At 42.6% G+C, this 23,450-nt stretch overlaps 1 protein-coding gene across 7 annotated transcripts in view; it reads left to right on the top strand.

Moving 5' to 3' along the window:
• LOC116503475 (PAN2-PAN3 deadenylation complex catalytic subunit PAN2) overlaps positions 1–23,006 on the top strand; it is a 44,838-nt gene extending 21,832 nt beyond the window's left edge. For all 7 annotated transcript variants that reach the window (XM_032209877.1, XM_032209878.1, XM_032209876.1 and 4 more), the window contains 14 exons: positions 891–1,033; positions 2,720–2,823; positions 3,285–3,383; positions 4,250–4,326; positions 4,753–4,894; positions 8,876–9,013; positions 9,231–9,290; positions 10,517–10,607; positions 14,160–14,317; positions 15,063–15,206; positions 16,231–16,410; positions 18,660–18,753; positions 19,388–19,585; positions 22,089–23,006. In XM_032209877.1, the coding sequence (XP_032065768.1) occupies positions 891–1,033; positions 2,720–2,823; positions 3,285–3,383; positions 4,250–4,326; positions 4,753–4,894; positions 8,876–9,013; positions 9,231–9,290; positions 10,517–10,607; positions 14,160–14,317; positions 15,063–15,206; positions 16,231–16,410; positions 18,660–18,753; positions 19,388–19,585; positions 22,089–22,123 (1,663 nt within the window). In that variant the 3' untranslated portion in view covers positions 22,124–23,006. The remainder of the gene's footprint in view (positions 1–890; positions 1,034–2,719; positions 2,824–3,284; positions 3,384–4,249; positions 4,327–4,752; positions 4,895–8,875; positions 9,014–9,230; positions 9,291–10,516; positions 10,608–14,159; positions 14,318–15,062; positions 15,207–16,230; positions 16,411–18,659; positions 18,754–19,387; positions 19,586–22,088) is intronic.
• Positions 23,007–23,450: the final 444 nt, after the last annotated feature.

The raw sequence follows: 23,450 nt of genomic DNA, 5'->3' as shown, positions 1-23,450 counted from the left end.
GCGGTTCGAATCCCTAGTGCCACATAACAGAGTGAGGTCCCATTACTTGTCCCAGCTTCTGCCAACCTAGTGGTTCGAAAGCATGTAAAAATGCAAATAGAAAAATAGGAACCACCTTTAGTGGGAAGGCAACAGCGTTCCGTGCGCCTTCGGCATTTAGTCATGCCGGCCACATGACCATGGAGACGCCTTTGGACAGTGCTGGCTCTTTGGCTTTGAAACGGAGATAACACTGCCCTCTAGAGTCGGGAACCTTTACCTTTACCTTACTTGCCATGTCTTGTCTTGATCTGCTGTTTGTGCTTCAGAAAAAGAAAAGGTCTTTAGGGTCAGAATTATATTTAATAATTATTAGTTTGAACTAACAATTTAGCAAAGAAAAATGAGTTGTATAGTATATACTGATCATAACATATATCTGCAACTGTTACTTAACGTTTTCAGTTCTCTAACAAGATCTCTAAATTAGGCCGGGTTTCTCAACCTGAGCAACATTAAGATGTGAGATCTTTAACTTCCAGAATTCCCATGTTGGCTGAGGAATTCTGGGAGTTGAAGTTCACACATCTTAATATTGTTGAGGTTGAGAAACGCTGGACTATTGCAATGAAGGAAGTTTGCTCTTGGGGAGTGAATATCGAGGGAGCAAAATATTGAGCTGAACTTTAATTGTTACAGCCTTGGTCTGAGTTACGTGCATGCAGTTCACTTCTCCCTTAATTCTTCTAGATGTGTACCTGACCTGACTTATTGTAATGTGGTTCACTCATTAGTAGACTTTGAGATTATAAGGGGGGAAGGGGAATAAGCAGAAGTCTTTCTGCCCTGGCCTTCCGCTCCTGAATATCGTCTCGCAACATTCTCTACTGATCTAGTTGTGTTTCTTCTAGCAACTTTGGATCTTCTGGGGACTCGGTCATTGGGCAACTTTTCAGCTGTGAAGTGGAGAATTGCAGTATGTGCCGCTGTGGCAAAGAGACAGTCCGAGTCTCTTCTACTCTCCTCTTTACGCTCTCTTATCCTGAGAACAATGGTATGGAGCGGTGGTGGGATTCAAATTTTTTTACTACCGGTTCGATGAGTGTGGCTTGGTGGGCGTGGCAGGGGAAGGATACTGTAAAATCTCCATTCCCTCCCCACTCCAGGGGAAGGTTATTGCAAAATCCCCATTTCCTTCAGATCAGCTGGGACTTGGGAGGCAGAGAATAGGTGGGGCCAGTCAGAGGTGGTATTTACTGGTTCTCCAAACTACTCAAAATTTCGGCTACCGGTTCTCCAGAACTGGTCAGAACCTGCTGAATACCACCTCTGGTATGGAGTTTCAGAAGTAATACAGTATAATGATAAAATAACATGGTGTTGAATGGAACTTGATTTTTCTTTTCTCAAAACATGGGACAGCAAATATGAAGTGCTTGAGGTTTTCCAAGTACTTTTTGTGATTCATAGTGCATAAACCCCTATCTTTTAGAGAACAATTGGATTAAAACTTTTTAAAATATAATAAAAAATATTCCTACAGCATCAACCTCAGTTGTTAAAAAAGTTCTAAGCTATTCTATCAGGCACAAGAAATTGGGATGCAAGGTGGTTCAAATAGCTACAGGTTTATTGCATGCTAACGCTCTCTACAAGAATCTGAACTACTCACAGTCAAAGCAAATTGTGATAAATAAGAGTCAATGGAATTCAAGGTGGGCTGGACTTGGATTTCTTGAGGGCACGAAGAGACTTGGGATTGATGACATGCTTGACCCTTCCCTTGAGCTCATCTCCTATATATTCACTCATTTCACTAAACAAACTTCATAAAACTTAGCATCTCAAACCATGCCTCAGGTATTTAGTTGTTGGAATCTGTTTGGTTGAACCTAAGTTAAATTCTGGGTAACAAATAGGGGGACTTCTGCTATTTAATTCTTGTACAAGTTTCTCTCATGTGCTTTGCCATGTTTACCTTGTTACTCAAACCAACCCTGTTGCCTTTTATAGTGATACTTTTCATTTTACATTGAGAAAATGTAAATGTGCTGGAGGAAACATACCAAGTTCATAAAATGATTGAAACAAGAATTTCAGTTTCTCAGTCCCAGGTTTCTGGAACATAATACAGTTGATTGATTGATTGAATAAAATATGTTTAGCTTGCATGAGCAAGCAAGACTAGTTTGTCTGAATTTAAATAATTTCTACCACACTCATCTGTCAAACAGATCCAAGAGCAAGCCAGATTGATTAAAAATAACATATTTTCAAACTGATTTCTTTCCTTCTAAAGCATGCCTAAGCCTTGTGCAGGGATAGAAGTGAATAATGTGTATACCTGATCCTTGTCAAGTGGCCTAAAACAATTTGTTACTTGCTTGGATGATGCTCATAGTGACAAAGTTCAAGATTCCTGAGAAGACAGTTGTTGGAACTGGGCTTCTCAACTGGTCTAGGCCAGGGGTCTCCAACCTTGGCAACTTTAAAACTTATGGACTTCAACTCCCAGAGTTCCTCAGCCAGTGAAGCTCTGGGAGTTGATGTCCACAAGTCTTAAAATTGCCAAGGTTGGAGACCCCTGGCCTAGGCGACTATTTCTTGATGCCATCTGCTTTTCTTCAGCAGGGTTCATTTTCTGCCCCGTTTATCTCGGACTCAGAATGTTTGATATCCTATTCTAATCTTTGCAGCAATGCAAATACATTCTTTTTCTTTCTGCCTCCATCTTTCCCAGATAAAATAATGGATTATGAATTTGCCCAGATATTAAAAAGAAGCATTTGTCTGGAACAGAATACTCAGGCCTGGTGTGAGAACTGCGAGAAGTACCAACCCACAGTAAGTGACGAGGGAAGAAGCGCTGGGTAGGCCAAGGCAATATGAGGTCTGTAGCATTTAGGCACATAGTTTAGATATGGCATACAACCATACTACCTGGGATTAATTTGAGGATGGCAATTGTGCGTTTGATTGACAGCTGACCAGGCGGAAGTACGATTCCAGTATCTGTGGCAAGATCTAGGGTAAATCGATTTTGAAGATAAAATAGTAGATTATTTGAAGAAGAAAAGTATTTTTCCCCTCTCCCCTAATTTCAGCTTCCGCTATCAGTTTTTCTATGAAACAACAATCGCTGAAAGATCAAAATAGGGATACTTAGTATGATCAGAGCATGCCCATACCTAGGCATTATGAAATAAAGTCACAAAGATTAAATCTATGCCTGCCCCCCCCCCTCTCTCTCTCTCTCCCTCCCTCCCTCCCTCCCTCCCTCCCTCCCTCTCTGTGTGCCATTCCAGGTCCAGACACGCAACATCCGCTGTCTGCCAGATGTGTTAGTCATTAATTGCGAGGTCAACAGTTCGAAGGAAGCAGAATTTTGGAAGGTGCAAGCTGAGGTAGGGAGATGCACAAATATGTTGTTTTGTATTGCCATTCTAATGCCTTCAGTTTTACAGGTAGGACCTCTGTTAAGATAACCCAAAATAAGGAAACCAATTTCCGGTGGTCAATTGTCAAGATGTGTTCTGGGAATTTGACCATAGACTGTCTTAACGTGTGTGTGTGTGTGTGTGTGTGTGTGTGTGTGTGTTGTATAAGTATTAAGTTAATTTCTTAAGTTAAGAAATTAAGAAAAATACATACTGTATTTTTCGGACTACAAGACACACCGGTGTATAAGACACACCCAGATTTCGAAGAGGTAAGTAAGAAAAAAAAGTTTTTGTCCTCCCTGGCCCCCAGGAGCACTCTGTAGGCTTCAGCAGGACTGGAGAAATTTTTCACCAAAACCTTCCCCCAGCCTTGCTGAAGACTGCAGAGTGCTTCTGAGGGGGTGGGGGAAGGCAAAAACACCCCCATTTCAGTGAAACATGGCCCATTTTTTGCACATTTTTCACAAAAATGGAATGCAGGGACGCGGCTTCAGGAGGCCAAATATGGCTGTATTTTGTGTATAGGACGCACCAACATTTCCACGCTCTTTTAGTGGGGGAGGGTGCATCTTGTACTCCAAAAAATATGGTATATTGACTCCACAGAAATGGTATAATCCTCCTTGAAGAGCCAGCAGCTTGGGAATGAGCTAGAAGCTCCATTGACAAACAGAAGTAAAATATGTTCCTCATACAACACATTGAGAAGCAGTTGGAGAACTTATCCTATCTTGATCTGTTGACATCCACTTGAGTTGGTGGTAAATAAAAACATTTCAATAGATTTAGATGTAGATTTCTATGCTTCAGGTTCATCCTTTCTTTGACAGTATGCTTTTAAGAAGAAGATGAAGAAGAAGGGTTGCCTGGAATTCCCCAAAAGTAGAGAAATAGCAGTTGGAGAATGGTAAGTACCATTTCTATCCAGGGAATCTCTACTTTTCCTAACAGTTTATCCTGACCCTATCGTTCCTTAATGATAGGTCTTGTTATAGAATTCATGACTGCTTCTGCCATGTTCTTAATTAAAAAGACACATAACTAAAGGACAGAGAAAGACACTGAAGCAGCAGAGTTCCAATTATAGTGCAGCTGGAAAAGTGCAGTTATGCCCCAAGAATATGGAATGGGCCCATTATAATAATGGTTGATGAGATAATTAATACCATTTCTTGCTGAACTAACCAGCCTCGTTTCTTTGGCTGGCAGCATTGGATGCTTGAACAAACAAACAAACAAACAAACAAACCAAAAACCAGCCTGCTCCTCAGTCCTGTTCACTGATAATTCCTTCCACCTCTGTGATAGCGATTGGCATTTGCTTTGCTTTCAGGAATGAGTTAGGAATGGCTGAGGGGGGACACTCTTACACCTCCATTGAAGAGCTAAAGAACATCTGGATTCCTTATTCCATCAAGATGAAGCTCTCCAAGAACAAGGAGTTGGAGGTCTACAACGGGGATGAAAGCAATGAAGTAAAATATTTTTTTGTTTACAAGAAAGTACTTCCTTAGAATACTTTCCTCAAATATGCAATGTTTTCTCGGTATCCTAGTTCTTGTGAATGCTGCCCAGCCAAGTGATTGTGTTGCATTGGACCATTGCCCACTTTAAGAGGGAAGGCTTAAATCATCCCAGAAACAATTTAAGTATTTAATTTTCAAAAGCCTCAGCAGCTGAGAACAAGTTTTGATTTTTGATTTGATTTTTGATTTTATTAATATTTGTAGGCCGCCCTTTTCCCTGAGGGGACTCAGGGCGGCTCACATAAAATCGGGAAGGGGAATACAGACATTAAGATAAGACATATAATAAAATAGTAAACAACATACATTCATCATTCGGGAGGGGAACTATCCTTGTCCCCAGGCCTGACGGGCGAGCCAGTTCTTCAAGGCTGTGCGGAAGGCCTGGACGGTGGCGAGGGTGCGAATCTCTACGGGGAGCTCGTTCCAAAGGGTCGGGGCTACTACTGAGAAGGCCCTCCTCCTTGTAGTTGCCAGCCGGCACTGGCTGGCCGATGGTATACGGAGGAGGCCTAATCTATGTGATCTTATTGGTCGCAGGGATGTAATTGGCAGAAGGCGGTCTCTCAAGTATCCAGATCCACTGCCATGTAGGGCTTTATGGGTGACTAATAGCACCTTGAAGCGCATCCGGAGATCGACAGGTAGCCAGCGCAGCTCGCGGAGGATAGGTGTTATGCGGGTGAACCGAGGTGCACCCACAATCACTCGCGCGGCTGCATTCTGTACTAGCTGAAGTCGCCGGATGCTCTTCAAGGGCAGCCCCATGTAGAGCACGTTGCAGTATTCCAGCCTAGAGGTCACAAGGGCCCGGGTGACTGTTGTGAGAGCCTCCCGATTCAGGTAGGGTCGCAACTGGCGCACCAGGCGAACCTGGGCGAATGCCCCCCTGGTCACAGCCATTAAATGGTGGTCAAACGATAGCTGTGAATCCAGGAGGACTCCCAAGTTGCGAACCCTCTCTGAGGGGTGTAAAATTTGACCCCCCAGCCTGAGTGATGGAATATTGGTCGAATCTCTGGGAGGGAAACACAACAGCCACTCGGTCTTTTCTGGGTTGAGCACGAGCTTGTTAACCCTCATCCAGTCCATAACAGCTTCGAGGCCGCGGTTCATCACGTCTGCCGCTTCATTGAGTTGGCACGGGGCGGACAGATACAGTTGAGTATCGTCCGCATATTGATGGTATCTAATCCCAAGTTTTGCTTTCTTTGTTGCTTTTTTAAGCTGCAAAGCTCGTAAGGTGTAGAGTAGGGCTGTCAAATTTGTAGCCCACGGGCCGGATGCGTCATGCAGTGGCCACACCCATGCCTGGTTTAGCAAAGGGGGAGGAAAGTTGTGATATGTCACATGATGATGCGAGTTTGACACCTGTGTTGTAGAGAAATAACTCATCAGGAAAAACCAAGTTCAGATTATTTATTTTTTATTCCACCATGAAGATACCAATGCAGCTTGCAAATAAAAGCCTGTAACGCTTCTTCCCACATGGTAATTGGAGCTATTTGGATCTATGTTGGAGAAATGGCAATTGAGCCAAAAAGAAGTGCTTGGGTTATCTAGTTTGCATCCAGGTTTGGTCACCACATTTTTAAAAAAAAGATGTTGAGATTCTAGAAAAAAAATGCAGAGTAGAGCAACAAAGATGATTAGGGCAATGGAGGCTAAAACATGAAGAACAGTTGCAGGAATTGGGTAAGTCTAATCTAGTGAAAAGAAGGACTAGTGGTCGCATGATAGCAGTGTTCCAATATTTGAGGGGCTGCTACAAAGAAGGGGGAGTCAACCTCTTTTCCAAAGCACCTGAAAACAAAACTAGAAGCCATGAATGGAAACGAATCAAGGAGAGAAGCAACCTAGAAATAAGGAGAAATTTCATGACAATTAGAACAATTAAATCATGAAATGACTTGCCTCCAGAAGTTGTGGGTGCTCCAATACTGGAGGGTTTTTAGAAAAGATTGGACTGCCATTTGTTAGAAATGGTATAGTGTCTCCCCGTGACTCGACAAATGCGCGCCTGACAAAAGCACGCCGACGAAACCGCGGCGAGAAAACCGTGATGTTGAAATCGCGCCCACAACAGCGCGCCAACAACAGCGTGCCGACAAAAGCGTGATTACAGTTAAGGTTAGGGTTAGGGATAGGGTTATTATGTTGTTTTTGCATTGTTTGTTGATGGCACGCTTTTGTCGGCGCGCTGTGGGTGCGCTGTTGTGGGCGCGATTTTGACATCGCAGTTTTCTCGCCGCGGTTTTATCGGCGCGCATTTGTCATGCGCGCATTTGTCAGCAGGGGATTGGACTAGAAGGCCTCTAAAATCCCTTCCAACTCTATTATTCTGTTCCTATCTCTTACATTATTAAGGTGGTAATAAGCAAACTTCAGGATTGATGCATCCTTTCTTCCATCTATCCCAGAGCAAGATGGAAAACAGTGGCTCCAGGAACTTTCAAAGATATAAAACTAATGATAGGATACCTTTGAATGCGGGCTCTACCCAGGAATTCGAGTTCAGCTTGAGAATTTATACACAATAATTTGTATTTGATTTTCCCTGAAAGAGTCTTCCTAAAGCAACCCAGTTTTATGGAGAAATATCATTAGTTGCAATAGGCAATCCATCTGGGTTAAATTTACCAATCTATTGTAAATCCTCATAAAAAATTACCAGTAAATCCTAATGAGCTGTCATGGCGCAGTGATTAGAATGCAGTATTGCAGGCTAATTCTGCTGATTGCTGTCAGTCTTCTGTCCTTCCAAGGTGGGTAAAATGAGGACCCAGATAGTTGGGGGCAATATGCTGACTCTGTAAATTGCTTAGAAAGGCCTGTAAAAGCACTGTGAAGCGGTATAAAAGTGCTAGTGCTATTTTTGTCCAGTCTGTTCCTGTCATACTATACAATCCAAGCCAGCTCTGTGTGCTGAGAAGTGGTTCCCACTCACTGCAATGGGGCTTATTCCCTGGAAAATGCAGAGAGGACTGCAGGCAGCTCTCTACTCTCCTAGTATAAATTAAAGACAATAATTATATATTCAGTACAAAATTATTTTGAAGAGCAAGAGGTATCAGAAATAAAGGTTGCAGGGACAATTAAGCTGGCCCCCATCTGTTTGCTAGTGGTTGAACTATATTACAGCCGTAGTACTGGTGATTGATGGAAGGCTGGATAAGCCCAGGCAAATGGAAACATGAAGCAGAGGTACGCTGGGGAACCACCAGCCGCCAAGCTTCTCACGTGTACTGGTAGTCCTCAACTTAATGACCACAGTTGAGCCCAAAGTTTATGTTGCTAAGGGTTGTTAAATGAGTTTTATCTCATTTTACAACCTTTCTTGCCATAGTTGCCAGTTAAGTGAATCATTGCAATTGTTAAATGAGGAACATCATTGCTAAGTGAATCTGACTTCCCCATTGGCTTTGCTTGTCAGAAGGTGGCAAAATATGAAATATAAATATGAATCAGTTGCCAAACCTCTAAATTTGGATCATGTGACCATGGGAATGCTGCAACAGTTGTGTGGAAAATGGTCATAAGTCCCTTTTTTCCAGTGCCGTTATAATTTTAATTGGTCACTGAGTGAACTGTTGTATGTCGGAGACTACCTATATATATTTATCTGCATTCAGGTTAAATTGTTTACGTCAGTTCATGAAACAGGAGGGAACACGATGAAGGATAAATGAACGACTAAGACAAGTTAGGCTCCAGGCTTTGTTCTGTTACACTGACATGGGATCCAAAGTTCTGGAAAGACAAGCAATCATATTGGGATTGAACTATCCAGGGGGATGGCTTCAGGAGTACTAAAAATAGTTCACTTTTCCTCTTCGTTTGGGGAAAATGTAGTGACGCACACCCATGTAGAACTATGCTACAGCCACAGAGCAAACTAGCTCACTTCTGGAACTGTCTTCCTTGTGGCAGATGGGCATGTTGGAGGATCAAGAATCTACATATGTCTATGACCTCATGGCAACAGTTGTACATATTCTAGATTCCCGGACCGGGGGCAGCCTTGTGGGGCATATCAAAGTTGGAGAGACCTACCATCAAAGAAAGGAGGTGAGACTTTTAATAAAAAGCACAGCGTCTTGGTCTTTCTAGTTGCTCTATAACTGTCACTTCTTATTATATGGAAAGGGTGGTGATGGTTAAATGTACCTATAACTAAAAAAAAAATTGCACCTGATTGTAAGATATGATTGCAATACATCTGATTGTAAGATGTTCACTGATTGAACATCTGTGTATTTAACACATAACTTTCTTTTTTTTTAAGGGGGTCACACACCAGCAGTGGTATCTTTTTAATGACTTTCTAATTGAACCTGTGGATAAGGTAAGGATACAATGATAATTTATATTCTGTTCTCTTGCTTTCTTACATACAACAGAAGTAGAAGTGAATATTTAGTATGCAGTTATTCACTTTCCATGCTTTTTTTAAATTAGAAAGCATGGATTTTATAGAGTGCTTTGACATAAAATAGAAATCAGAACTGAATAATTTGAAAGCATAACTTTACAAAGTAGTCTTATATGGATTGAAGTGTTTCAAGACATATTTCCATGTTAATGAGAATTGATATTTGTTTTAAAGCTTCTGTGAATCTCTGTTTTATTAAATGGCCTAGGTGATGCCTCATATCCTATGTTACTTTTTTTTCTTGCAAACAATATTAAGTTGTACATTAAAGGCAGTAGGTGAATGTCTTTTATAGTCAAGTGGACATAAAACAGTTTATTTATTTATTTGGAGACATGTAATGTTACTATGGGACACGGTGGCTCAGTGGCTAAGATGCTGAGCTTGTTGATTAGAAAGTTCGGCAGTTCGAATCCCTAGCGCTGCGTAACAGAGTGAGCTCTCGTTACTTGTCCCAGCTTCTGCCAGCCTAGTAGTTCGAAAGCATGTAAAAAATACAAGTAGAAAAATAGGAATCACCTTTGGTGGGAAGGTAAAAGCATTCTGTGCACCTTCAGCTTTAGTCATGCTGGCCACATGACCACAGAGACGTCATTGGACAGCTTTGGCTCTTTGGCTTTGAAACGGAGATGAGCACTGCCCCCTAGAGTCGGGAACAACTAGCACGTATGTATGAAGGGAACCTTTACCTTTAATGTTACTACAGAACATATTTATAAGACACAGTTTTAGTAATGTATATGCCTTGTGCCAAGAAATACGCACCAAGATGCTGTGCTATGCCCCCACTGAGAAATTTGAGATCTTCTTTTTAGGATCTTAGAATTTACAACCTAGCCAGGGTTGCCCTGAACTGTTGCCATGGATAAACAAATGTGAGTATTGATTTATCCAAGTCACAACTTGCATCCATGCTGAAACTTCCTTAACATTCTGCTTTCAAGTCTAAAGAAATTTAGTCAGCACAGACAGGCACAATTCTAAGTCAAAATTTCTTCTTTTGGATTATTCCCCCTCCCCACCCACATTTCCCATTTTAATTAAAAATGGCTCCAGACAGCTTCCAGAACTCATTTCTGATCTGTCTGTTCTCCTACTTCTGTCTACCTGATTTTTCCTGTCTGCCTTTGGATTTACAGTGTGAGGCTGTACAATTTGACATGACCTGGAAAGTGCCTGGGATCCTTTATTATGTGCGGAGGAACCTCCACTCCAAGTACAATTTGCACAGTGAGTGTGCGTGCATGTACAAACGCATTTACAAAAGTAGCAAGAAATTAAGAGCTGCCGCTTCTTAAAACCTGACTGCCAGGTTTAGTCATGATGATAACCTTTAGTCTCTTACAAGCCAGGTATCCAGTAATATTAGGACAGGAATTATAATGTCCTATACAGTATATGTATGTATATAAGGAGGATGACTGCAGGAAAAACTAAACAAGCACTAGTTGATTGTCTTATTATAACATTGTAATGACATAGTGGTGCTCCTCAATGTATGACTATAACAGAGCCTGCCCATTGTGGTCCTAAATAGTGGTTGTAAAACAGGCCACTTACATGACCAAGCCAATGTTTTTTTTTTTTTTTGCAATGGTTGTAAAGCAAACCAGTTGTTCACTGTCGGCCACTTTTGCTGAAAATCAGAAGTCAAAGCCAGCAAAAATGTCATAAAATGCAGTGACATGACTGTGGGATGCTGCAAACAGCCATAAATGTGGGCCAGTTGCCGAGACCGCAAAATGCAGTCGTCTGATGGGAGAGGGGGAGAATGTTTTTTGTAACTTTGGAACTAGGTCATAGGCACCCCCAGGGAGGTCCGTCATAAATTTGATCTATTGCTAAACAACCAGTCATAGGTTGAGGACAGCCTGTACTGAAATCTTTGTTCAGGAACTCCAGCATCTAGTCCCGTTATTATCTAGGGGTGTGTGTGTGTGTGTGTGTGTGTGTAAGCTATTGAAATAGAGAAACACCCCCATAACATGAATAAATGTGACAATGCCTCCCGCCTACCAGACATCTGGAAACCAGCCCTAGTCAACAAACGAGCACCACCCAAGCCGTTACAACACGAAACAACAATAGACACACAGCCAGCACCAATCAGCACCAATCTACGAATCATGATACAACCACACAACCAATCATTCCACTTACTGAAACAAAGACAGCACTCCGGATACCCCCACCAAGATTTATAGAAAGACGGCAGCTCCGATCACACTTTAAGCCCAAAACCCAGCCTGAAGATGGTGAGTGAGACCTCGCCGAAACGTTGCCAAGACAATCTCAATCTTACACAGGAAAAGACCCGAATACAACAAGACCAATACACACACACACACACACACACACACACACACACACACACACACACACTATATATATATATGTATGTGTATATATATATATATATATATATATATGTATGTGTATATATATATATGTATGTGTATATATATATATGTATGTGTATATATATATATATATATATATATATATATGTATGTGTGTATATATATATATATATATATGTATGTATGTATACATACATACATACATACATACATACATACATAGAGATATTATTGATCAAGTGGCTTTGAAGGTTGTATAATAGGAATAGAGTGTGATTCAATTGTATGTCATTCCACCATGAACCCAGTTCATAGATCCCAGTAAGCTACAGTGGTTAGTGAGCATATTGAGGCCAAATAATATGTTTTTTAAAAAACACACATTTTAAATACTGATTAGGTGCAATTAGGTGTAGAAAAGAAGCTTTGTTTGTCCAGAATAAGCAAAAGCATAACTACGATTTAATTTAAGCTTGTTTCTCTGGGCCCTCTCGTTCTGCTTGAAAATTGCTTCCCATACAAACTGAATAATAATAACAATACCCCAAATGGATAATTCGCTTGACATGATACTCAGTTTGAAAAGCCAGACATTAATCAAGCCATGGGGCTTAGTTGGCACATAGACTACCAATTGGAATGGCAGAGGGTCCTGCCTGCCTTACATTGCCCAGTGAAATCTCCTTATCAAGTAAGGCACATGAGTTTTCCTTCCTGCTTCCACACAAAGATAGCTCTGCTCATTTAACAAGTGGGGTATATTTTATTTATTGGTTTATTTACTTAGATGGTTAAACATGTATGAGAAAACAGGTATGTATAAACATGGACATGAACACAAGAAATGAGAATAAAATGGGGACAGTAGGACAAGGACGGTAGGCACACTGGTGCGCTTATGCACGCCCCCTTGCAGACCTCTTAGGAATGGGATGAGGTCCACAGTAGACAGTTTAAGGTTGAAGTTTTGGGGGTTTGAGGATGTAACAACAAAGTCAGGTAGAGCATTCCAGGCATTGACCACTCTGTTGCTGAAGTTCTATTTTCTGCAATCGAGTTTGGAGCAGTTTACCTTGAGTTTGTATCTATTGTTTGCCCATGTATTATTGAGGTTGAAGCTGGAGTAGTCGTTGACAGGTAGGATGTTGTAGCAGACAATTTTGTGTACTGCGCTTAGGTCAGACCGTAGGCGATGTAGTTCAAGGTTGCCATAGTCCAAAATTTCAAGCCTGGTGGCATAAGGGATTCTATTGTATATGACTAGCTTAGCCTTCAGACAGTTAATTTTTCTTATATCCTCACTTGATTCTTTTTCAGGGACCTATTTTGTACATATTCAGCAAATGCACATGAAATCTTCAGGGCCCTAGGAAGGGCGGGGTGGGTGGGTGGGGGAGGTTTCTATCTTGCTTGGAGTGAGCTGTGTTCTCATGTTGAACAACCCCAATTACCTCACTTTCAGCCTTCCTTACACTGGGCACCCACTCCTTGATCTTTTCCTTAATTGCCTTTACGGCAGGCCAAATGGAAATTCCAGCGAGAGAAGCATCATATAATAGCGTTGTACAGTCGGGAGGAGAAATAGCCTTGCCCTCCTTCACAGTGGGTGAGTGTGAGGATGGAATTTTTGAGAGGTGGTCATAAGTTAACACCACAAAGATTGAGACAACAAAATAAATATGTTTTGCAAGGAAGTGCGGTGATCTCAAGAGGAAGTGAAACAAACTGAGCGATCATCATGAGATGAAAAGGCCCATCAGCATAGACAACAAAGGTCGCATCAAGGATAAAAAACATTGCTAGCCAAAACACTTTTGTTGTGCTGTGAAATAGAAATTGTTGGAGGGTGTTTAAATGAATGCTGAAGCAGTCGTACAGCTGTTTTTCCACAGAAAACAGCATGTCCAGATATTTACTTTAAGATGGCTGGTCACTTTTTGAGAAGCAGCTGCAGTGATGTTCTCCATCTTAATTTTAATGTATTTTGAATTAAATTGGCTGTGTATGGACATTGTGGATTCCTGAAACTGCACTCTATGTGCCCTCAGAAATCTATTTGGCATGTTTCTAGAACTGTGTCAACTGATGTGACCAACTTCAGGATTGAGTTGCCCATGTTATGGATCTGTCTTCCTAAAATAAAAATCCTTGTTTTAAATTCTGTTGTTCAATTCTTCTAGAGAAGTCAGTCCTATGACACTAGAGGTTTTCTTTTAAGGGTTTTAGGCCCATTAGGTTTGAACGATCAACTAATTCTTAGAAAATAGTATCTTTTGTAGGAAGGAAGAAATTATGCTCTTGAGGTTTTCTTTGGGGCATCCCCTGATCATGATGGGATTTCCCTTTCTGTTTAGTCTTTCTGTAAACCGAATGTAATCTCTGAGTGAGTCAACTGTCATCAAATTTCATTTTCTTTTTCAAGTCAAGAACCCGATTGAAGCCAGCGTGTTGCTTGCTGAGGCTTCCCTTGCTCGCAAACAGCGCAAATGTCACGCCACTTTCATCCCCCTCATGCTGAGCGAAATGCCACAGGTTGGAGACTTGGTGGGATTGGATGCTGAGTTTGTGACCCTCAATGAGGTAGGCATCACATGTTGTGGCTCACCAGCGGCCAGCAGAGCTGGCAGCAGAGTCGGACAGTGAGGAGGTTGGGGAGGAGCATGGGCCAGTCCTGGAGGCTGGGGAAGGCTCTAATGAAGGCTCTGCGTTAGAGACAGAGAGGGGACCGAGGCTTTCTGGCAGTAATCAGGTGCCTAGGGAGCTAGGCTGCAGTGGGGCAGAGGAACAGCTAGAGCTTGTTCCCAGTGTGCGCATGCACAGAGCTGCCAGAAGAAAAGAGCAATTCAGAAATCAGGGTAGACTTGGGAGTAAAGTCACAGGTGGAAGGTGATCCCATAGGAAATAAAAGAGGAGCGAAAGGGGAGTGGGCTTTTGCAAGAAACAATTCATTTGTTCGTTCATTAGATTCATTTCAGGAGTGTGAAGATCTGTCCGTGAATCTCAGAGACTCTGTGCCCAGTCTTTCCTTGCACAGCACCTCATTTGGAAAACATTTACATGGCAGCTTTCCAAGACAGATAAGGTCTGTAGTCATAAATATTCCTTTGAAAGACAGTTTGCCAGGCCTTTGCTGAATGTGAATAAGAGGAATTCATATTCATTTAATAAAAGCAGTTTTGTCAGGACCAGGACTCTGCCTCGTGCTTTTTGGGGAAGCCTAGGTCAGAACATACACACATTAGGAGAAGAGACAAGATTTCTGGATCTAAGATACAGCCTTTCGATCACAGGCAGTATATATTCACCCTTTCATCATCTGCAATAGGAGGAAGCTGAGCTCCGCAGTGACGGGACCAAATCCACGATCAAACCTAGTCAGATGTCAGTGGCCAGGATCACGTGTGTCCGGGGACAGGGTCCCAATGAGGGCGTTCCTTTCATTGATGATTACATTTCCACACAAGAACAGGTACGCAACTTCAAAAACATATTCCGTGTTTTTAAGACCATGCAAAAAGTGAACAGGGATCAATCTGAGCTCTGGAGGAAGGATGTTCCACAGAGAAGGAGCCAGGACAGAAAAAAACGTGATGGGACCTGCCTGTAGAGAGACGATACCTCAAATAACCTGGTTCTGTGCCATGAAGGGCTTTTTAGGTCATCACCAGCATCTTGAATTGCACCTGGAAGCAGACTGGCGACCAGTGCAGCCCACAGAGCAGTGCCTGACAAAGATATGTGAGACCCCAAGCAGGGCTTCCTGGTCCAGGACCAGCACACAACACATAGTTGTGCAAAGGCCTTTAGGGGGATGGCTTTCACTTGTTCCTTGAACAGGAGCTGTGAAGACCACCCCCAAATTGCACCCAGGTTCCTTTTGGGGTAGCACAACCCCACCTAAAACAAAAAGTGGAAAGTCTCAAGAACCAGGAACCCCTAACACCAGATATGGTATTCAGAAGGTTCTTACCAGCTCTGAAGAACTAGTAGTGGAAATTTTGAGCAGTTCGGAAAACTGGTAAATACCACCTCTGACTGGCCCCTCCCCCATCTATTTTCTGCCTCCCGAGTCCTAGATGATCGGGAGGAAATGGGGATTTTGCAGTAACCTTCCCCTGGAGTGGAGAAGGAATGGAGAATTTAAAGCATCCTTCCCCTCGAGTGGGTAGGGAATGGAGATTTTACAGTATCCTTCCCCTGCAACGCCCACCAAGCCACACCCACAGAACTGGTAGAAAAAAAAATTGAATCCCACCACTGCCTAACACCCAAAATCACTTAGTCTTGCTATGGTTGAGCTGAAGCTTGTTATTTCCATTTTGCTTTGTTTTTTATTATTCATTTTCTAGCATATTCAGAATTTGTCTTCCTTTTTTCCTATCAGGTAATATATGTTCTTGAATGGGAAGTAGATCCACCCAGTGACCTGGAAGATGAGAAGGGACAGGAAGACCCTTCAATACATCATGATTCCATTTTATGTGTTCTTGTAGGTGGTGGATTATCTTACTCAGTATTCGGGAATCAAGCCAGGAGATCTGGATGCCAAAATTTCATCCAAACATCTCACAACCCTCAAATCCACCTATTTAAAGCTACGCTTCCTCATAGATGTTGGAGTCAAGTTTGTGGGCCATGGATTGCAAAAAGACTTCCGGGTTATCAATATCATGGTGACTGTCTCCTTATAACTAACTAACTAACTAACACTCTCTCTCTCTCTCTCTCTCTCTCTCTCTCTCTCTCTCTCTCTCTCTCTCTCCCTCTCCCTCTCCCTCTCCCTCTCCCTCTCCCTCTCCCTCTCCCTCTCCCTCCCTCCCTCCCTCCCTCCCTCTCTCTCGTTAACTGCTTATAGTGAGTGAGAATAGAGCATGTGTAAAGAAGGTATAGTAACAGAGATGTAACTGAACACAAGTGATATGTGTATTAACAAGTTAACAGAATTGGAAGGGACCTTGCAGGTCATCTAGTCCAACCGCCTGCCCAAGCAGGAGACCCTATATCTGCCTCTACCTAGGCTTGAACTCACAACCTCCTGATTGTGAATGACTTAATACCTTAATTTAGATTCCCTGACTCAAAATTGTTTTTCCAGTTCTGAAATTCTGTAGGCATTCCCACATAGCCACTTATCTTGTATCTGGAATTATTTGTTTAATTTACCCTAACCCTAACCCATCCTACCACGGCAGCCCTGGAAGCCCACAACAGTTAAACAATAAAAACAACAACACAATTCAACATTGACAGCCAATGTAAAAACCAATGAAACAATAACAGGAGATGTAGGTTGGAAATCGCACAACTTGGGCCAAGATCCACTGGAAAGAAATGGGGTTTTCTGCACTTCTGGGGTGGGGGTGGGGAAATATTTTACAGCATTTCCTGTAGTAGAGTAAGAGGTGACCCCAGTGAGTTTGGCTTCTCAGGCCCGCCCAGTGCTTGGGGATTCACCAGATAGGATGATCAGTGCGATCATCCTCATGTGTAAAAGGGTTGCAGTGGAATGCATGTGTGAGAGAGAAGACAGCACACAGAGGGAGAAGAGAGCAAGGCTAGGATCTTACTAGTACTTTTGTGTCTGTAATTTTTAACTAGGCAAAACAGTACATCACAGGGTAAAACCTTCTGAAGCAAGGTACCCCACATGGTCTAATTTCGAGATTGTGTCCAAAGTCCAGGACTCATGATGCCTCTGGAATTGAAATATGGCAAATTTTATAAAACATTTTATGATAAAAATTATCATAAAAGTATTTTATGACATAATACAACATTAGCAGTTTGTCAACTATACAATTCAACATGGGCTACTTTCAAGGCAGAGGCATTTCTGAATTTTTAAGAACTCTTCAACTACATCAGAAGCTACATCACTGTTGAAGTCACTGAGGAATCTGCAGTCATTGTTTGCAGACCCGTCTCATTTTCACAGCCTTTGAAGTTTCTTAGCTTCCTTAAGTTTAAGTTTTATTTTATTTATATGCCGCCCTATTCCCTAAAAGGGACTCAGGGCGGCGAACAACTTAAACGGGAAGGGGAAACATACAAGTACAAAATAGACATTTAAAATGACCAACAACCACACCTGTCGAGAGGGGAGGGGAGCTCATCAACCCCAGGCCTGCCGACACAGCCAGGTTTTAACGGCTTTTCGGAAAGCAGGGAGAGAGGTGAGGGTCTGAATCTCCGCGGGGAGTTCATTCCAAAGGGCCGGAGCTGCAACAGAGAAGGCCCTCCCCCGGGTCGTAGCCAGATGGCATTGGCTGGTGGATGGAACCCGGAAGAGGCCGGCCCTGTGCGATCTAATGGGTCTTTGGGAGGTAATTGGCAGCAGACGGTCTCTCAAGTACCCAGGTCCAATACCATGAAGGGCTTTATAAGTAATAACTAGCACCTTGAAACGCATCCGGAGACCGATTGGAAGCCAGTGCAGCTCGCGAAGGATAGGTGTAACGTGGGTGTATCAAGGTACACCCACCATCGCTTGCGCGGCCGCGTTCTGGACCAGTTGAAGTCTCTGAATGCTCTTCAAGGGCTGCCCCATGTAGAGCGCATTGCAGTAGCGCCTTCCTCTCCCAAAAGCGCTTTTTCAAGAGGCAACTGGATAAGACGTTTCTTCTGAGAGCTGGAGAAGCTTCTGCCCGGGTCAGCTCCTGAACCACCCAGAAATTGCTATCAGACTCTACTTTTAATATGGAAAGCAAAAATTATTAAATACATCAGGAGTAATCGAACACATTCAACTAATTTGCTTTCAGTTATATTAATTACCAGATTTAGTTCTGATCGCTACTGGAGCAAGTGGACCTTAGACCAAGTCTAGTTTTGATCTAAGGTTAAGAAGATCTTGTAGACTGAGATCTCTTCAAAGAATGATCATGCTGTTGTATGCTAATAGGGCTATACCTGCCTCTTACAGGTTCCCAGAGATCAAGTAATCGACACCGTGTATTTGTTCCACATGCCCAGGAAGAGGATGATCTCCCTGCGCTTCCTTGCCTGGTATTTTTTGGGTCAGTACAATCATCCTGTGGGCAGTGTTAAGCTGTGCCCCTCTTCCAGTCAGCCACACCACCGTGCATGAAAGAACAATAACAGTTGCTAAATAATTCCTCAGGTACAGTTCTCAGGAAGATACTGATACTAAGGAAAATGTGGAGGAACTGATATCTCAGAAAAAGAAGCTGAAACTTTAAATGCAGAATAAGGAGATAACAACTTGGAAACTGCTCAGGCAGGGGCCTCCCTAATTCACTGCACTTTTAAAACTGGGGAGGAGGGGCCGCACAACCAGCTTTGCACGGTTTGGTATTAAAGTCCAAATGCAATAAAAGTAGTTTTATGTCTTCCTGCGGAGTTGATTTCCTGGTCCAGCCTATCTAGTAAGGCTGGCTGCCCTCATGAGTTTTACAGTTTCTCAAAGCCTGCATTGCAATTGGGATGTAGAGACGGGAGTAGGGGAAGGCCTTCCAGATTAGCTTCATGTTAAAGTCTTGACAGTTGAGTTCATTTTCAACCCTGACAAAAATAAATTTTGCCGCTAACCTAAGCCTAAAGAGATTTCCTCTTTTCTTGAAACCAAAGGAAGTAGGCAAGGCAACTTTTGCTATTGGTTGGATTTTTCTCTATCTTTTTTCTTTTGCTCAGACCTGAAAATTCAAGGAGAGACTCATGACAGCATTGAAGATGCACGAACAGCACTTCAGCTGTACCGGAAATACATGGAACTGAGCACTGGAGGCTTGGAACCTGAGGAGTTCCGGAAGGTGCTGAAGGGCCTCTATGAAAAAGGGAGAAAAATGGACTGGAAGGTCCCAGAACCTGATGGCCAGAGCAGCCCCAAGAGTAAGTTTCTGCTGCTCGGCTTGTTGAGTATTAGCGTTTGGTGACCCTCAGATAAATGGAAGATTCTGAATCTTGGGAGGAAAAAAACAAAGTTCATTGATAAAGGACCTGGGGAGATAAGGCTTGCCAAAAGTGCATTGGGAGAAAGTGTCAGCTGAATGTGAGCAATCAATGGAATACAGACTATTACAGCCTCTTAAAAAGCCAGGCCAGTCTTTGCCTGGATTAATGGAAACATGACCAGATTATGGAAAATAATATTTCATAGAGAAACTGCAGTGAAAGGCTACCAGAATAAAAGGCAATCTATACATATAAAAATGGCCATATGTGTGTATGTTCCAGCATAACTCTGGAACGCCTCGAGCAATTTCTACCAAATTTGGTACGCAGATGACTTACTCTCTGGAAACAAATACTGTGGGGGGTAAGACACCCCTAAAACCCCTTGGGGTGTCTGTTCTGTTAAGATACGGCCTATTGTGCCTTAAAATGGCTTCTACTGTGCTGCTGTAAAATGGCTTCTACTGTACAGCACAGTGGAGTTGTCATGGTAATGGCTTCACAGTACTCCACAAGGGGGGTCCCTCTGGTAAGGGGGAAAATCCCACATTAGAAATTATGTTTGGCTTAGACACTTCCCCCCTATAAATACTGTATATACATGGGGAATGCTGGATTATCAGCTAGTACATAATAAATTGTAAGCCACACAGAGTTATCAGACAATAAGGTGGGTGACTAATAACTATTACAAATGCAATTAAAATAAAATGACCTGGAAATCAAGTCCCATATAGAAGAAAGGAAGGAGTGGCCACCTTTTCACAATAGGAGAAGAGACTTTGCAAGCAGATGTGTGGACAGCTAAATGCTGCAATGTGCAAAAGAATATAAGCCTGTTTCTTTGCTGAAATTGGGATTGGAATGAGAACCAACCAGCTAAAATTAAAAGAAATTAGATATTGGCTGAATATTAGGAGGAAATACCTCATGATGAGAGTTTTTAATCAATGGGATGGTCTAGACCTCCATAGTGAGATGGTTCCGTTTCGTTAGGAGATTCCTGCCCTCAAGATGGACTTGAGATAGATGAGCTTCAAGGATCCTCACAATTCAGTGATTCACTTCGGTGGTTCTGTATAAAGATTCTACAAGATTTACAAAGGCTCGTGACCACGTGCAGGAGAGTGCATTTTGGCATACCTCTGTTAGCTGTGTTTCAAGTGTGATAGCTGCAAATAAATGGCTTCATACCTGCCTTTGAACCAGAGGTTGTCTTCAGCAGGTTCTGACCAGTTCTGGAGAACTGGTAGTGGAAATTTTGAGTAGTTTGTAGAACCAGTAAATACCACCTCTGACCACCCCCGCCCCCATCTATTCTCTGCCTCCCAAGTCCCAGCTGATCGGGAGGAAATGGGATTTTGCAGTATCCTTCCCCTGCCATGCCCACCAAGCCATGCCACGCCCACCAAATCTCGCCCACAGAACCGGTAGTAAAAAAAGTAGAATCCCACCACTTGAACCTATAAAAGTGTGTACTTTCAGAATATTTAAATACATGGATCGTGATCGTGTTTATGCCTTCAAATAGAAAGACCAAGCCTCCAGTCCTCATTTCACCTGCATAGCAGAATTTGCTTAAAAGATGCTGGAAATTAACGTCTTACAGAGAGGTTCCTTTGCAACAAAGATAAAAAGGTGTATTGTTTCCCGGAAAGGCTTCTTAGGCTACATTTATGCAGACAGGAAGCCCTTAATTTTTAAGGGTATAAAAAGTATGGCCTGCAGGCTGCATGTTGTCTGCTTCCTTTCCAATTTGGGAGGCTTTAAGGAGCAAAGAAGCAGTGGCTCAGTGGCTAAGATGCTGAGCTTGTCGATCAGAAAGGTCAGCAGTTCGGTGGTTCGAATCCCTAGTGCCGCGTAATGAAGTGAGCTCCCATTACTTGTCCCAGTTTCTGCCAACCTAGCAGTTCGAAAGCATGTAAAAAAATGCAAATAGAAAAATAGGGACTCCCTTTGGTGGGAAGGTAACAGTGTTCTGTGCGCCTTTGGCGTTGTGTCATGACGGTCACATGACCAGTGAGAAGCCTTTGGCTTTGAAACGGAGATGAGCACTGCCCCCTAGAGTCAGGAACAACTAGCACATATGTGCGAGGGGAATCTTTTACCTTTACCTTTAAGGAGCAAGATACCATAAGTGCCCTCTCCTTTGGAGGGTTCCCCTGTAAACTCCTCCCTTCCCCTCCTTCCAAAAGAAACCGATTCTGCCTGCTTTGGGGAGTATGAAACCTGTCCTCCAGAGACCAAGGGACATTGTACAACTGCATGTTAAGCTTATTACAATCTTCCAGCAAAAACTGTTCGCCTTGGCCTTGGTTTCCTTTTGCCCTTATTCTGATTTCTGGTCCTGGGAATGTGACTTTAAATCCTCTCTTAGGTGTAGCCTTGCTCATCATGCTTTCTCCATAATTCACAGGACTGTGCTGTCTTTCTTTGGCAGATGCTGCAGTGTTCTCAAGTGTGTTGTCTCTCTGATCCACGTAACCCTACCATTTCCAACGTCCCTTGAGAAGAGGACCACTCCAAGCCTGCTCCCTGGAATATGGATATAGATGGGCTGAAAGATTGTGTGGGTGTATTAAGACAGGAAGGCACTATCATTAATGCAGAGTCAACATGAATTTCAGGGTTCAGAGGATTTCTTTTGGCTTTCCCAATAAGTCTCTTGGATCTGAGGTCCCATTTTAAACAGCCATGGCCAAGAGAGTACATGATGCAGGCCACAGAGGGTCACACTTCCTTTCAGAGACTGCGTGCATTCACAGAGTAGGTATATGGTGCAGCATCTATTAGGTGCTTAGGGAATAGGCTGTTCTTGATAAAAAGATGGTGAGAAGCAACTGATGAAGTGTTTCAAGCCCCTTTCTATAGGTGTCAATGTTGTTCGTAGACCTTGCAGAGCTCTTACGGTCATGGAAGCTTCATGGCTTTTTAATCTTTTCTATATGTAAATTGTGATCAAGGTTACATAAAGACTCTATAAAAATGTTGGTGCATCTAATGCTATTTTGCAATCCAGCCTTTTGTTTGCTTTTTGTCCTGTTAATTACACAGACATCCCATATTGTTTCATCATCATCATCTCTCTTGTTAAGAATAATCCGAGGAGCATTAATATATATCCTGGTTTTAATTCAGTGGAGTTGGACCTGCAGGTGGACAAGTCACCCGAGCAAGTTCAGGTTTTATTAGATAATCTTATATCAAGGTTGATCCACCCCTTTTATACAACCTAAACTTTAGAGGAGCAAAGTTGATGCGAATCTGTAACCGCATGATTGACAACCGTAATGTTTTGCCAGAGCAAAAAAATATTTTTATTTATGTCAGGAATATCAAATAAAATTTTAAAAAATGGTTTGAAGATAGAAATGTGTAAACACTAAGCTTTCGGCAACCTAAAAAAAACTATCCAATCTCAGGAAGAATATCTTCTAGAACAGGGTGGGTTGCTCCCAGCATTACTGCTGGTTTGGTTCGGTGTGCGTGCTCATTTGCTGATAAACAGGTCTGCGCATGCGCAAAACATTAAAAAATGGAAAAAAGTTAAATTTGTGCAATGAAAATTGTGCATGCGTAGAAGCAAAAAGCAAGATGGCGGTGCCTATGGGGGCATGGGAGGCCTGGGTCGCTTCCGGTTCGAGCGACCCTGGCCGCCAAACCACTACTGGTTCGACTGAACCGGTCCAAACCGATAGGAGCCCACCACTGTTCTAGAAGACAACCAAACATTTCATCTAGCCAAATTGGTAATTTGGAGAAGAAGCTGAACAGTAATGTGAAATACAAAAATTATAGATGA

The sequence above is a fragment of the Thamnophis elegans genome, chromosome 2, assembly GCF_009769535.1.
Source record: "Thamnophis elegans isolate rThaEle1 chromosome 2, rThaEle1.pri, whole genome shotgun sequence".
Taxonomy (NCBI): Eukaryota; Metazoa; Chordata; class Lepidosauria; order Squamata; family Colubridae; genus Thamnophis; species Thamnophis elegans.
The sequence above is the reverse complement of the archived record's forward strand: the minus strand, read 5'-3'. Positions and strand labels throughout refer to the sequence as shown.